Source organism: Convolutriloba macropyga, chromosome 1 (assembly GCF_964194025.1).
Source record: "Convolutriloba macropyga chromosome 1, txConMacr16.3, whole genome shotgun sequence".
In the NCBI taxonomy this organism is placed as follows: domain Eukaryota; kingdom Metazoa; phylum Xenacoelomorpha; order Acoela; family Convolutidae; genus Convolutriloba; species Convolutriloba macropyga.
Genome location: NC_134468.1, coordinates 5,146,681 through 5,159,934, shown reverse-complemented (window position 1 = coordinate 5,159,934; position 13,254 = coordinate 5,146,681). Strand labels below are relative to the sequence as shown.

The 13,254-nt window shown below is 36.7% G+C and overlaps 1 protein-coding gene across 1 annotated transcript in view; it reads left to right on the top strand.

Annotated features, from left to right (window-relative positions):
* Positions 1–12,924, top strand: part of LOC142344966 (small ribosomal subunit protein uS2m-like) — a 73,465-nt gene extending 60,541 nt beyond the window's left edge. The window contains exons 2-5 of the mRNA XM_075397053.1: positions 5,362–5,656; positions 5,721–5,925; positions 11,411–11,686; positions 12,772–12,924. Of these exons, the coding sequence (XP_075253168.1) occupies positions 5,372–5,656; positions 5,721–5,925; positions 11,411–11,686; positions 12,772–12,869 (864 nt within the window). The 5' untranslated portion in view covers positions 5,362–5,371 and the 3' untranslated portion in view covers positions 12,870–12,924. The remainder of the gene's footprint in view (positions 1–5,361; positions 5,657–5,720; positions 5,926–11,410; positions 11,687–12,771) is intronic.
* Positions 12,925–13,254: the final 330 nt, after the last annotated feature.

Below are 13,254 nucleotides of genomic sequence, written 5' to 3'. Positions count from 1 at the left end.
CGTTGTTGCTTGTTCGGTTTCTTTCGTTTCTTTAAGAGTCTATTGAGGTCGATACCGTTATCGATAGGAATTTCGAGACTATGAAAATCTAAGGAATGTTGTCGGTGAAGCTCGTTGTACTCGTTGGTCTGTGAGCTGTCTTTTCGCTTATTGTTAGATATGAGATCCTTGACTACGTCGACAACCGGTATGTTCAGAGTTTTCAGCTCTGACGGTATACCGGGTGCACCCTCTTGCTCGCAATACACAACACAAATAACGACATTGTCTTTAGAAATTGACCTGAGACCTCGGAATTCGACAAGATGGTCTAACTGAGCATTGACGTTGAAGCGCTACACTGCTTTACGTCAATTTCTACTGAGCTTTGAAAAGGACCCCAGTATCGTAGAGGTGCTTCCCACTGCTTGAGAAAAGGATTTAGAATGCTCTTTGACGGAGTTAAAGAAGTACTACACGATATTGATATCACTAAACGATACCTAGCAGCTGACGCAGAGATTGTAAAAAATTAAGCTCTCATGTCTGGTTTTGTAAAAATTCAAACTCGGGCTGAAAAACATGACCTTTAACGAGAAGTTAGCATGCAAAAAGCTTAAAATGCCCTTATAATGTAAAGAGCTTATAATATCACTCAATCTAAAAAGGAGTATAAAGAACCCTGTGACGTTGCTTCTGCAATTCTTACGATAAAGGCAGGAGGTGATTTCACCACAAAAGTTGATACAATGTTAATTTTACCGTCGTCTAATATTCTTGAACGATTCCTTAGCTGAGCTGGTAATGCCTATTCAGGTCTAATAACTCATATATCGCCAGTAAATCTTCTGGAACAACTGTATTTGAAAATAGACAAAAGTAAACTGATTTTACGACTGTAAATGAAGCAATGAATAGCTGATGTGATTTTGAAGAAATTGCAATTATTTGACATTTTGTCAATCAATTGATTGTTAAAATATCCAATGTCAATTAATTGATTATTTCTTTTTTTAGCAGGCAATTTTATTGCAATCCCTTATTCGAAATTGCTGTACCAGACAAAAGGAAATCTACAATTAATTTTAATGGATATATCAATCAGTGCAGTAAAGTTTCAGTATTGGATAAAGATATTTAATCAATAGTTCACTTCTCAAACATTTTCGCTATTGCCTAATTCATTTGCTCTCGTTGTACATTTTCTATCATGACCTGATGTTTTTCATATAATCGACTTGTAATTTATATAATTGAAGGCAGACCGTTTTGTTAATAAAGCAAAAATTTCTGATGATCACTAAGCACAGAAGAATCGGGCCACCGTCCGTCGTTGTTTTCTGTAGTTGTCTTGTTGAATTTCCACCACGGCTGTAATATCTCTTTCTTGAATCTTCTAATGCTCGATTTGGTGTTTCCTTGAAAGCTACAGACGCAAGTTCCTCCGGAGTTTGCACATTACAGCACCTGAACGGCAGCGGACCAAACTTCGCAGGATAATCAAGCTGTTCAATCAATCCATAATCATTTGCAGGTGAAAGGAAGGATTACAAAGCTCCTGAGAGTGGGACATAGAAAAGAAACAGCGGCAGGAAAGAGTGCTAACCCAAAAGAAAGCCAAGTAAATTCAAACCCAGAAAGTGCGACTGCAAGAATCATCAAAATCGACGTGGTTAATGAGCTAGACAAATATGAAATCTTGAAATCAGCCTACAAAATTCTCGACTACATGGAGGTAAAAAAAATCCGATTTAATTTGGCTCTGAATTGTCAAGAGAAGATCTTATAAAAGAACGCGAAGTGCTCAAGCTCAGAATAGAACTCATCACCCAAGGGCGAGACAGAAAGGAACTACGAGCGCAAAACCTAATTCTCCAGGAAAGGGTAGAAAACTAATGGCAAGTCTAGCAAACAGATGCCTGACTATAGTCAGCTTCTGAGGACCCCGATAAAAGTTTAATTTCTCCACTTTTGTTTATTGTTTGAAGTGTTCTCGATATTGAAAGACGAATGGCTCTCTCAAACGCTCTCATTTCTTCAAGTTATTATATTCTATGTCTTACAGAAACGTGGCTCAACTCACTTGTTCCTGATGAAGCTCTTTTCCTGAAAAATTTTGAATTGCACTGGGCTGATTGCCACAGCGTGACCAAAACAAAAAATGGGGGAGTTCTCATCGCTGTAAAGCATGAGCTCAACCACTCTCGTTGTAAAGTTAACGTCGCTCACGATGAGTTTATTTGCGTGTCCATAGACCGAGCGGGAATTGTTTTGCAAATCTGTTATATCTACAACCCTCCCACCGGCAGTCCATACCGCTGGGAAGTTGATGACCTCTTCGTTTTAATAAGTGAGTTAATGGTAAATGAAACAACAATTGGCGCACAAGGAACGATCATAGCTGGTGATTTCGACCTTTCGGGTTGCGACTGGGCTAACAAAACTGGTACCAACACTTACGAACAATTTTTGCTGGACAAACTATCCGAAAATTGTTTTAACTTTTTCCAACCATTGGATAGTAAGTTAGACGTGATCTTGACCAACCATCCGGAGCTTTTTCTCGAGAGCTACGTTGACCAAAGGCTAATCCAGGCATATCAAATCAGTGATAAAAACTGCTCGGGCCATTCTGGATTTGGGGCAAATTTAGAGGCCCATAAACAACCGATAAAGATCTTTCTGGAATGTTATTAGCTTTCAACAAAGTTGACTGGGTTAAATTCAACGAGGATATTTTGTCTACACCTATTTCACAGTACTGTTACAGCAAAGTGAACACTCCTGTATCAGTGGTATAACTGGATTAAAGAAAAATTGAGAGACTGGTTCCACGTGTGACAAAACACAGAGCTTCTCTCAAACCTTGGATCTCAAGGGAGACATCTCATAAAATAAAGAAGCTAAAATTATTGAAAAGAAAACTTGTAACTCCAAATCTGAGCCAATTTCCCAAAATCAAAAAGTTGAAAAAGAAATTAAAATGTTAGCAGATAATGACTTGAAAATCTTTGAAGCATAGATTTTCCAGACTAGGTGCTTCAGTCACATACAAAAGTATTTGGAAAGTATCACAAAAAAATCCTCTTATCCCGACTCGAGTAGTAAGCGGAGACAAATCGGCTGAGACAGACCAGGGTAGGTCTGAGCTTTACAATAATTACTTTGTGAGTGTGTTTAATGAAGGCCATTCCACGACCGAAACCTGCTTTCCGAAGAGTGAACTAAAGACTCTAAATATATCGAAGACCTCGATTGAAATTGTTTTTAGCAAAATAAAAAAAACAAAGCCAGAGGCCATGACGCAATTGGGAACGTTTTTCTAAAAAACTGCGCCAAATCTCTATCAAGCTCTCGGAAGCTTGCCTTTCAGACATGTTGCAACAAAGGCACCTATCCAGATAAATGGAAGATTAGCCAGGTGACCCCTGTAATCAAAGATTGTGATAAAACTGATGTCTCAATTTACCGTCTCATCAGCCTACTGTGTTCTATCTCCAAAGTCTTCAAAAAACTAATCTTTGATTCACTCTATCTCTTTGTAAAAGATAATCTCCAGTCAATTTGGTCTTTTCTGAAGAGACCTTGCGTGCTGTAGGGACGCGAAACAGTCCATTCGAGGAAGATCGTGTTGGCAAAGATGTAAAATGAAAGTTACACTGTACGTCAACGGCCCCGTTGTAAAGCTTCCAAAGGAATACAATGTCATCTCTGATTAAACTGTAACACACAGGAAGTAACTGAAGGGATTCTAAGCCTGGAACATATGATGAGCAGCGTATTATCCAACGAAGGACTTTATACTGGAAACGTTCAAGTTGGTGTAGCATAGTTAAGGACGGAGACCAAACAGTAGCACCGTATAATAAAACAGGCAGGATAAGGGATCTATAAAGCAAAAGTTTCCTGTGACTCGACACGGAAAAGGGGATAATACGCTTCAGGAAGTTAAAAATTCTGTTGCATTTTAGAAGCTTTGAATCTAGTTGAGCTTTCGAGGATAGCGTACTAGACACCATAAAACCCGAATCTTCAATTTGGTTATTGAAAGATATTCAGTCCGACCCTAGAAAAAATTTAGCAGAATCATTCCCGCCAAAATTAACAGCTTTAAATTTTGATCGGTGGAAATGAAGACCATTTAAATTACACCAATTAAATAAGGAATTGATGTCCTCCTGCACAAGGGAGAACGATGAGGTGCTGAAAATCTTCAGGTCATCAGCAAAAAGATAAAAACAACTGTTTGCCACATCATCAGCAATGTCATTAACGAAAATAATGAATAACAAAGGACCAAGCACGCTGCCCTGAGTAACTCCTGAAGTAACCGGTAAACGAGAAGAAAGACTTTGGTTAACTTTTACACACTGCGAACGGTTCGTTAGACAGGCGTTAAAAAGGTTGAGAAAAGCTGAGTCGAAACCAAAATTCACAAGCTTAGACAAAAGTATTTGATGGGACACAGAGTCAAAAGCTTTTCTTGCGTCGAAATAGATAGAAATGGCAGGAGAATTGGTATCACGAGCTGAATAAACAGAATCAAGATACATTATCATCTGACTTATTGTACTACGTGACTTCATAAATCCATGTTGTTCACGTTTGATTTGATGCCTTATCTTCGGGTGGATAAAATTGAACAATAATCTTTCAAGTAACAAGGAAAGTTTAGGGAGGATGCTAATAGGACGGTAGTTAGAAATATCATTATGAGGACCAGATTTATGTAAGGGAGTAACGTGTGCTATTTTCCAAAGATCAGGCCAATATTGGGTTTTGACAATCCAGAAGAAAAGCTCAAAAACTGGCGCACACTAAAGTCGATTACACTACTTGGGCATAATCCAGAAGTCTCAACTACTTCTACTATTATATTTCCCCAGTATTTTAAAAAGGAAAGAAAATTAAGAATTTCCCCTCTACAACACTGGGTAAATATTGGTTGATCCGAGGGTTTCCCCAGCACTATGTCTTCATAAAGCATTTCGTATTTTTCAAATTTATCAATAAAATGAAAATATTACACTAAAACGTCAGCTGGGAAAATGTAAAACAAAAGATAGACAAGTCTTGAAAACAAACAACTAGTGGCGAAAGTAGGTGAGTCAAACTAACATACTATAATGGGGGTGGGGCTTTTGTTTATATGACCGCCAAGCGGGAGGGGGCTCTAAGGTTATAACGGGAACTACACGTTTTGTTCATGGACATTCATGAACTAACCCCTGTACATGGATATTCATTTGTATATGCAATTTTTGCCTTGCCAGGCCGATGCTATAAACTGGGGACACTGTCCCCATGATATTTCCACGAACTCGTAAAAAATAATGTCACTATTGCTACTCCGGTGGAACTTTGAGTTGAAAATCCCTTTTAAGATTCTGAAATGAACTGGCTACGCGTTCGTCTTCAGAGTCGATTAGCTGGCCGCGGATTCTGCAATCAGTATTTCAGTAGCAGGATGCTCGCTTTGCTGGCAGCAAAGACGCGCTCAAATATTGATGTACAGTTGGAAAAATTTTACTTAGAGAGCTTGAAACATGATGATTTCTTCAAAGTCAAAAGCCTTGTAACGTTGCCAGACTGCTTTAAAGCAAACATGCATTTAGGTCACAAGAGAGATTGTTGGAACGATGGTTTCAATGAGTATGTTTTTGGCAATCGTCTGGATGTTAGTAACCATATCATTGAAATTTGGAAACTTTTGTGATTAATCTAACAGCATAAAATTTCAGATCGATATTATCAATTTGGAGAAAACCGTAGAGCGATTAAGAAATGCATTGAACGTCATCGCGCATATTGTCTTTCGAAATGGTATTGTTTTGTTTGTGTTGCGACCCGGACACAGAGAGTGTCATTTTGTTGATCAACAGGCATTGGATGTTGGAGAATACTCTAATACAAGGCAATGGAGAGACACATTTCTTTCATCCAGAGGTAATTTGATTAATACTCAATTATACTCATCCATCAATCAATAGTTCTTCTGTGAAATAAATCGACGATCAGCGTGATCTGTTGTGCTACTGGTGATCAAAAAGCGTACCTGGATTCCAAATGGCCCTAAACTCAAATCTCTCTCTCTCTCTCTGTGCTTTTTTCCAGCTTAGAGGAACGCTTATAAAAGCTACTTTGTCCCAATAACAACAATTGCTCGTACGCATGGCTTGGAAGCAACAATTTACGCATGATCTAGAAAAATTGCAGCATACGGCAACAAAGTGGCTTTTGGGGCGCTCACGAGGTTGTAGAGAAAAACCGATAGCTCTTGAAATTTACTTTGTATCTGTACCCAATGTACTTTTGAGTCTGTCATTGAAAAGCATGACCTTCTTTTTTAATAGCCGCTCAGCGATAGCTGGGGCTATTATAGGCCTTCTCTTGTTTTTTTTACGACTCGGAGATGAGTATTGGTTTTCTTAAGATTTTTTAACCGGAAGTACTATTTGTTCTGGCGGCGTTTTGACCTCAAAGCGAAAGAGTAAATTTGCAGCGTTAACAAATTTTTTCTGAGCGAGAGAAGTTTTCTGATCATCCGCTTTGATTAGTGAATGACTTTTCGACTTTGAAAAGTGTTTTTTTTTTGACAGATTGCCGCATATAGATACCATTTTTGACCATTTTTACCATTTTTTTTGTCCAGTTGGCCCAATTTTGCTTATAATTTAGATTTTTGTAAAAATAGTTTTTAATAGAAGCTGTAGTAATATGATAGCCTCTGAAATTGATACCTCAGTGTTCTTGGAAGTCTGATAATGCGTTTCAATTTCAAATGAGAACATATTTCCCCAATTTTTTATTTCATTTTTGGTTTTTTTTGAATTGATTTCTTCAATATTAGATCTTAAGCCGGTTTTTTTCAGAACTCAGTGCATATGGCAATTTAACTTTGATATTTCATGCATTGAATGCATCTTTATAACGTGAAGTGTTTTAATTTATAGAAATGTGTACCTGCTGGCCCGATTTTGGCAGTTTTTTTGTCCATTTTTTTTGTTGTTTAGATTTAATTACTCAAAATTTTTTGTGCACTTTCAGGGATCCTAATTTTCTCTTACTAATAATCGAATCAATTTGAATTTCTGCAAGATCCTTTTCATCAGTGCAATTGTGTAGAATTTTTTGACAACTTTGTGCACAATTTTTTTGTTTCCAATCTTTGAACTATGTTTCTGCATTTTAATCTATACATGAGGATAGCTTCAAATTTTTTTGTTAAATAAGGAAATGCAATTGTTTTTCTACTTCATATTTTTTTCAATTTGATTTTTAACTATCTGAAATCAAGAACAAGTCCTTTTTTGTTTTTCTCATGTGCTTTTTTTTCTGTCCTTATTCTCGGTATCCTAGCGTGTATCAGTCTATCATTTTCCCAAGGCAAATAGTTTTTATCAGCTCTGCTTTTGTCAGTTGTTAAAAACATTGATATTAACCTTTTTTTTCTTAAATTTTGTTTGCATTTGATTTCATTTGACTTAGTGTGGCACTGAGAATTTGCTTATGTCGTTTAAATATTTTGACTGATAATTATTTTGTACGAATTGTTTTAGCATCTTAGTTCTTATTTTAAACTTTTTTTGCCTGTATATCCTGTTTGTTTGTCTTTTCTGTTATTAATTTGCGAATTTTTTTAACTAACTTGCTGATTTTCAATTCTTTTCGCGATCTTTGGCCCATATTATCGTTTTATTGAATTTAGTTTTTCTCTTTTCTTCAAAATGGAGATGATTGTGAGCTCATTGAAGATTGGCTGATCTTTTGTGATTGGATAACTAGTTATCCTTGCATGAAACAACAGTTTTTGTTTGCATGTGTACTTGGACTACATGAAAAAAAGTTGAATTCTCCCAATTTTTTTTCTGAATTAAGGTTGTTGTATTCTGTGCATCGATGCGTTCTGCATGGAGACACTAGCTTTTTCAAAGACTACATCTTTTGGTGGATACGACTTCGAGTCGTTTCCGGAGTTCTTTCGGCGATGTTTTTATTTCGCCAAGGTTTTTACGATCATATAATGTCACAACCACTTCATGTCGGCTTTTCATTCATTCACGCAATTTAAACCGAAGTGCATGCGTGACGTCATTTCTAACTCTTAGTGGAGAAAAAAAAATTTTATTCATTTGCTGGATTAATTTTTTGGTCACACGTGACTTACCTAACTCTTAAAAAATGACTTTCTTTTTGGAATTGAATTTCCACTTTAAATCAAAGAGATAAGGCCAAGTGAGTGTGTGTCACTCTAATTGAAGGTTATTTGAGAGCAGCTAATAGAGGAGCAATAACTTTTACAGATTCCTAATCAAAATATAACATCTCATCCTTTAATGAAATGAGTGTTTGTTTTTTTTACTGTTTTTTTAGACCGCAGATCTACGAAGCTATTGCGGCTTTTTTTTCTGGCAATCTTCCAGCTGTGGTTAATAGACGCACGGCGACAGACGGGGTTTTTATTGGCCTTCTCCTGGCATCTTTCATTTTGTAAAGATTTTTGGTACGAACAATTGACGTCTCCACTTCAAATCTGCTTTTTGTTCATTCGTTCATGAATTTTCAACTGAACTGCATGCTTGACGTCATTTCTCACTCTTAGTGGATCGAGGAGTTTCTTTGTTCTTTCGTGTGATTAAGTGTTCGGTCAAATGTGACTTACCTTGCTCTCTAAAATGACTTCATCACTTTGAAATTGACTTTTCTTCACTTTAAATCAAAGAGTTAAGGTCAAGTGAATTTAATTCAATATAAATGAAAGTTATTTGAAAGCAGCTAATAGAGGCAGCAATAACTTATACAGTTTCTTAATCAGAATATAACATCTCTTCCTTAAATGAGTAATTTTTTGGTCTGTCTTTTTTAATAGCCGTGAACCGATAGCGGCTATTATTGGGGACATCGTGTTTTTTCAATTCGGCGTCTCCATCGATGCTTCTTGTGACCATTGACTTTTTCAATATCAGTGATTTCTACTGCTTTGCAGTTAAAATTCGTATGCGCTATGTTATTTTCTCTGCTTTTTGGTCAACTGCGTGACTTACCTCACCCAAAAAAATGACTCGTGAACTCACTTAATGAACTTTAATTTTTATGAACATTTACTAGTTAAAGATCATCTAAGTAATGCCAAACGTATCTGCCCTAATTCTTGAGCAATAGAGTCTTGAGTTTTTGATTTCGAATATTAATTTTGATGAGAAGGCTTTTTTAAGGCTTTTTCTTTTTAGAGCGTATGTGTCTCCTAAAAATGACAGTCCGAAGTTAACCCAAAAGTCTAGCGGTCTATTAAAGGTCTGGTGGTAACTCTGTCTATCTTATTTCTTTAGATGTTTCAATTCCATGGACACAAGTGGTTATTTTACGACAATCTGTCGGCGATGCTTTGATGTAGTTATTAAGGTTGAATTATAATTAATGACAATGATGTCTCGAAGTACTCAGAATCGATCTGTTACACATGGAATTTTCAATGAAGACGGGGAAATTGCTACTTTATGAGCAAATTAGAATAAAAAGTCGAACTGTATAATGGAAAGAAAATTGTTCATTAAGCATTTGGTTGTCCTAAGCCCTACTTAGTCGCCCTCGTATCGGACACCAAGTCCCTCGAGCGCCTAAGATTTTCTTGCTAACGTTTAAATTTTAGTGGTCTATATAATCTCTTCTATCAGCACAAGAAGACCTATTAATAAACCTATTGCCCCAACATTACACATCTCCAGCCGAAGCAGGCTTCAATAAAATCGGGCCCTTGTTGGTAGTTCGCGAAAATTCGTCCAATTTTAGTAGGCAATAGTTGTTGAATTTTTAGCAGTTGCTATTGGGATCCATTCCTGGAAACTCAATGAATTTCGACACCATTGACAATCACACGCAAATTTCTGATGCACAATACATTTTGAATGAAAGGAGAATTGTTTTTAAATGAATTATCGAAAGAAAGTGGCCGTATGTTTCTTAAGTCTAATCATATTGAAAAAAATCAATATTTTGATTTAAATTGTTGTGGAATCTTCAAAGTCGAATCTTAACGGTTTTTCTAGTAGACGAGATTTTCTCCAATTTAGTGGTGCCAGTGCATTTTTCGTATATTAAGTATAGCTGTAATTGGTTTGTATTGGAAAAAGGAGTCATTGTTTTACGATTGCTTTCACCGGGAGATCTGTAAGATATGAAAAGCTATCTACCCAGCCGATCAGTTTTGACTTGAATTCTCATTTTTAACATGCCTCAAATTTCAGTTTTATTGAGTGGCCATGTTTTTGCGCGTGTGCTATTGCTTAATAGCCGCGAAGCGATAGCGGCTATTATTGGGGACATCGTGGATTTTTTTACAAATCAAAGAATTTGAATTGTATTGGGGCGCTGTCTTTTTTTTTAAGATGTGTTCACACATTTTCATGATTTTTGAAGTCGAATTGGAGTAGTGATTTTGGTCACGCCGAAACAGGAAATGGAGCGAAAAAGCGAGTAGTTTTGCCGCGTGAATTTTTTTCGCTCTAATTTTAAAGTAGAGTGAGAAAACAGTGTTTGAACAAAAATTCGGTTTCTCGGTAGTGGTTTTTTGTTCACATGCGGCAATTTGACTCTGATTTTTACTGTTTTTTCGATTTTTTGGATCGGATTTTTTTCCAAATGGTTTTCCCAATCCATTCACAGCTCATTCTAGGCCTACCTTTTTGTTTGAATTAGATTTTCAGTTCTCGCTAGTGGTTTTTTTGTTCACATGCGGCATTTTGACATTGATTTTCTGTTTATTTCTTATTTTTTTTCTGATTTTTTTAAAAATGATTTTCTCAATTCACGCATTGTCCATTCTAGGTCTAGTTTTTCTGTTTAGTCAATGAAAATTCTTTGAATTGTACGTCAGGACTTGTCCTGCTATGTTTTTTAATTCGTCGTCTCCATCGATGATTCTTACGACCTGACTTCTTGGAATTGACTTCTTGGAATTGACTTCAGTGACTTCTATTGCTTTGCAGTTAAAATTTGTGTACGTGACGTTGTTTCTGCTTTTAGGTCAATTGCGTGACTTACCTCACTCAAAAAATTGACTTCTGAACTCACTTATGGAACTTTAATTTTTAATGAAAATTTACTAGTTAATAGTGTGCATCTAAGTTGTGCCAATCTTATATGCCCTAATTTGTGATTATTAGTCTTAAGTTTTTGATTTCGAATATCAATTTTGAAATAACTCTTTAAGGGCGTTTTCCTTATAGAACGTATGTGTCAAAAATTGACAGTCCGAAGCTGTCGAGTCTGATGTGAAGCTGACAGTTCTTTTGCGAAAAAGAAGCTTCAAAAATACTTCTCTTTATAGTTCAATCACTTTTAGTCTTTAAGTCCAATTTGCTAACGCGTCCTAGTATTTTTTGGACCAAAAAGTTTGCGATTGAATTTGGAGTGATAATTGGAAATTTTTCAGCTGCTTCTTACGAGGAGAATGTGCGTGTACCCGACCTCATTGTTCTGTTCAGCTGTCATAATTCCATCTTTGCTCCCCATCCTTGTTTGAAAGAGGCAAGCAATTTGGGGATTGTAACTGTGGGGCTTGTAGACAGCAATTGTGATCCGCGTCTGGTCAGTTACCCAGTACCAGGAAACGATGACTCACCCTCCAGTGTGCGACATTTTGGTTCACTAGTTGCAGCTGCTATTCTTGCTGGGAAACGAGAGCGAGCAAAGCTTCTTACTTCTTTAGGTATTCTTCCGCAATCGCCTCTCATTCACAACATTAAGTTTGTGCTAAATTTTTTGTTTCTTAAGCAAGCATTTGCAATTCTAATTGGTTAATTGCTCTCGAAGAGAAGCATTTATTGTAAACGTGTGTGTCTTTTTTATGCAAAATTTTTGCTTGAACGTTTTTTGACATTTCGAGTGACTTTTACGCCATTGACTGTTTGCGTTTCGGGTGATCTAAAAGTAAAGTCAAATGAAAAGTGCGCCAAAACTGGTGCCATTTTATTCGCTTTAAATCTTTATAGTGGTATATATTAAAATCTAATGGGCTTAATTGAAGCCCCCTAGTGATTTTTTGGATCTATTCTGTCCTCCCCCCCCCCCCCTCTGTTTCGACACCCGGGCGCACGTGCTATTTTCTCACGTAATAACGTGCTATATAACAATGTATAATTTGTAACTGGGGGTCCAAAAAACTTTGGGGGTGTGGGGAACAGAATAGATCCGAATTTTTAGTCCCATTCAGCCTCCCCCTCCCCACTGAAGCAGGTTGCAATTGATTAAAGCTCCCACTAGTCGTTCGAGAGCAATTCTTCCGACGGTAGTCGTTAGTTTCTTCTGGTTGCATAATTCTTTGATTTGCAATAAATACCAACTGACATAGAGGTCTGAAAGTGCAGTTATAATTAGATTGATATTTTCTCATCTTTCAATACCATGGCATTCTATCTAACTTTCAGACAAATGTAGGTCGTATTTTCAGTTATAAGAACGTGAAAAATTTTACTTTGTTTGCGATTAACCACATGAAGCGTCCTTTTGACAGCGAGGATTAAGTTTTGACAACCTGACCTTTATCCGGTCATTAATAACCACAGGTTAAAGATATGTGATCAAGTTTTTAATTTTATTAGTTCCTAGGATGGTTCTTTCCATCAAATTTCAACCGCAGATTTTTAATTTCTTATAAGCTAAAAAAAAGGATACACATCCTGATATAGACAAGTTTATGGGTGGCTTGGTCAACGATTTAAAGGTTTAAATCAGTCTTTTATTCAGTAACAAAATTAACAAAATAAATTTTGATACGCAAGCTTTTTATTTCAGGCGTACCCACTCGGCTAGAAGACTTATTCTCGTACAGCTCAAAAGATGTCAGCAGCAGTGAGAAATATGGCGTTATTCACCAGCAAACTGAAAGTTGAGAAGGACTGCTTGTTTTTAAATCTTTCAACTGCTTAAATTAAAGCGTCGAAATCACTTTTTTTGAGCTTCAGATGAGATCAGCTAATTAAGTTGCAGATTGCTAGCTTGAATTTCAAAATGTTTTCGAAGCCTGAATAAAATTGAAGTCGAAAATGCCTGTATATTATTCCGCTATCGCATTTTGCTACTCAATTTAGTGATCTACGGTCATTGAAACACGAAACACCCGAGTCACAGAACTTTCAACAGAATTTTTGTAAATATTCCGAAGTCCCTATAATTAAATCTTTATACTCTCAAACAAATTTTTATCAGTTAATTTGGGTCTTTCCCATTATAGCCCCCGTTCCACGAAATTATAGCCCCCCATCATGGACTCACCCC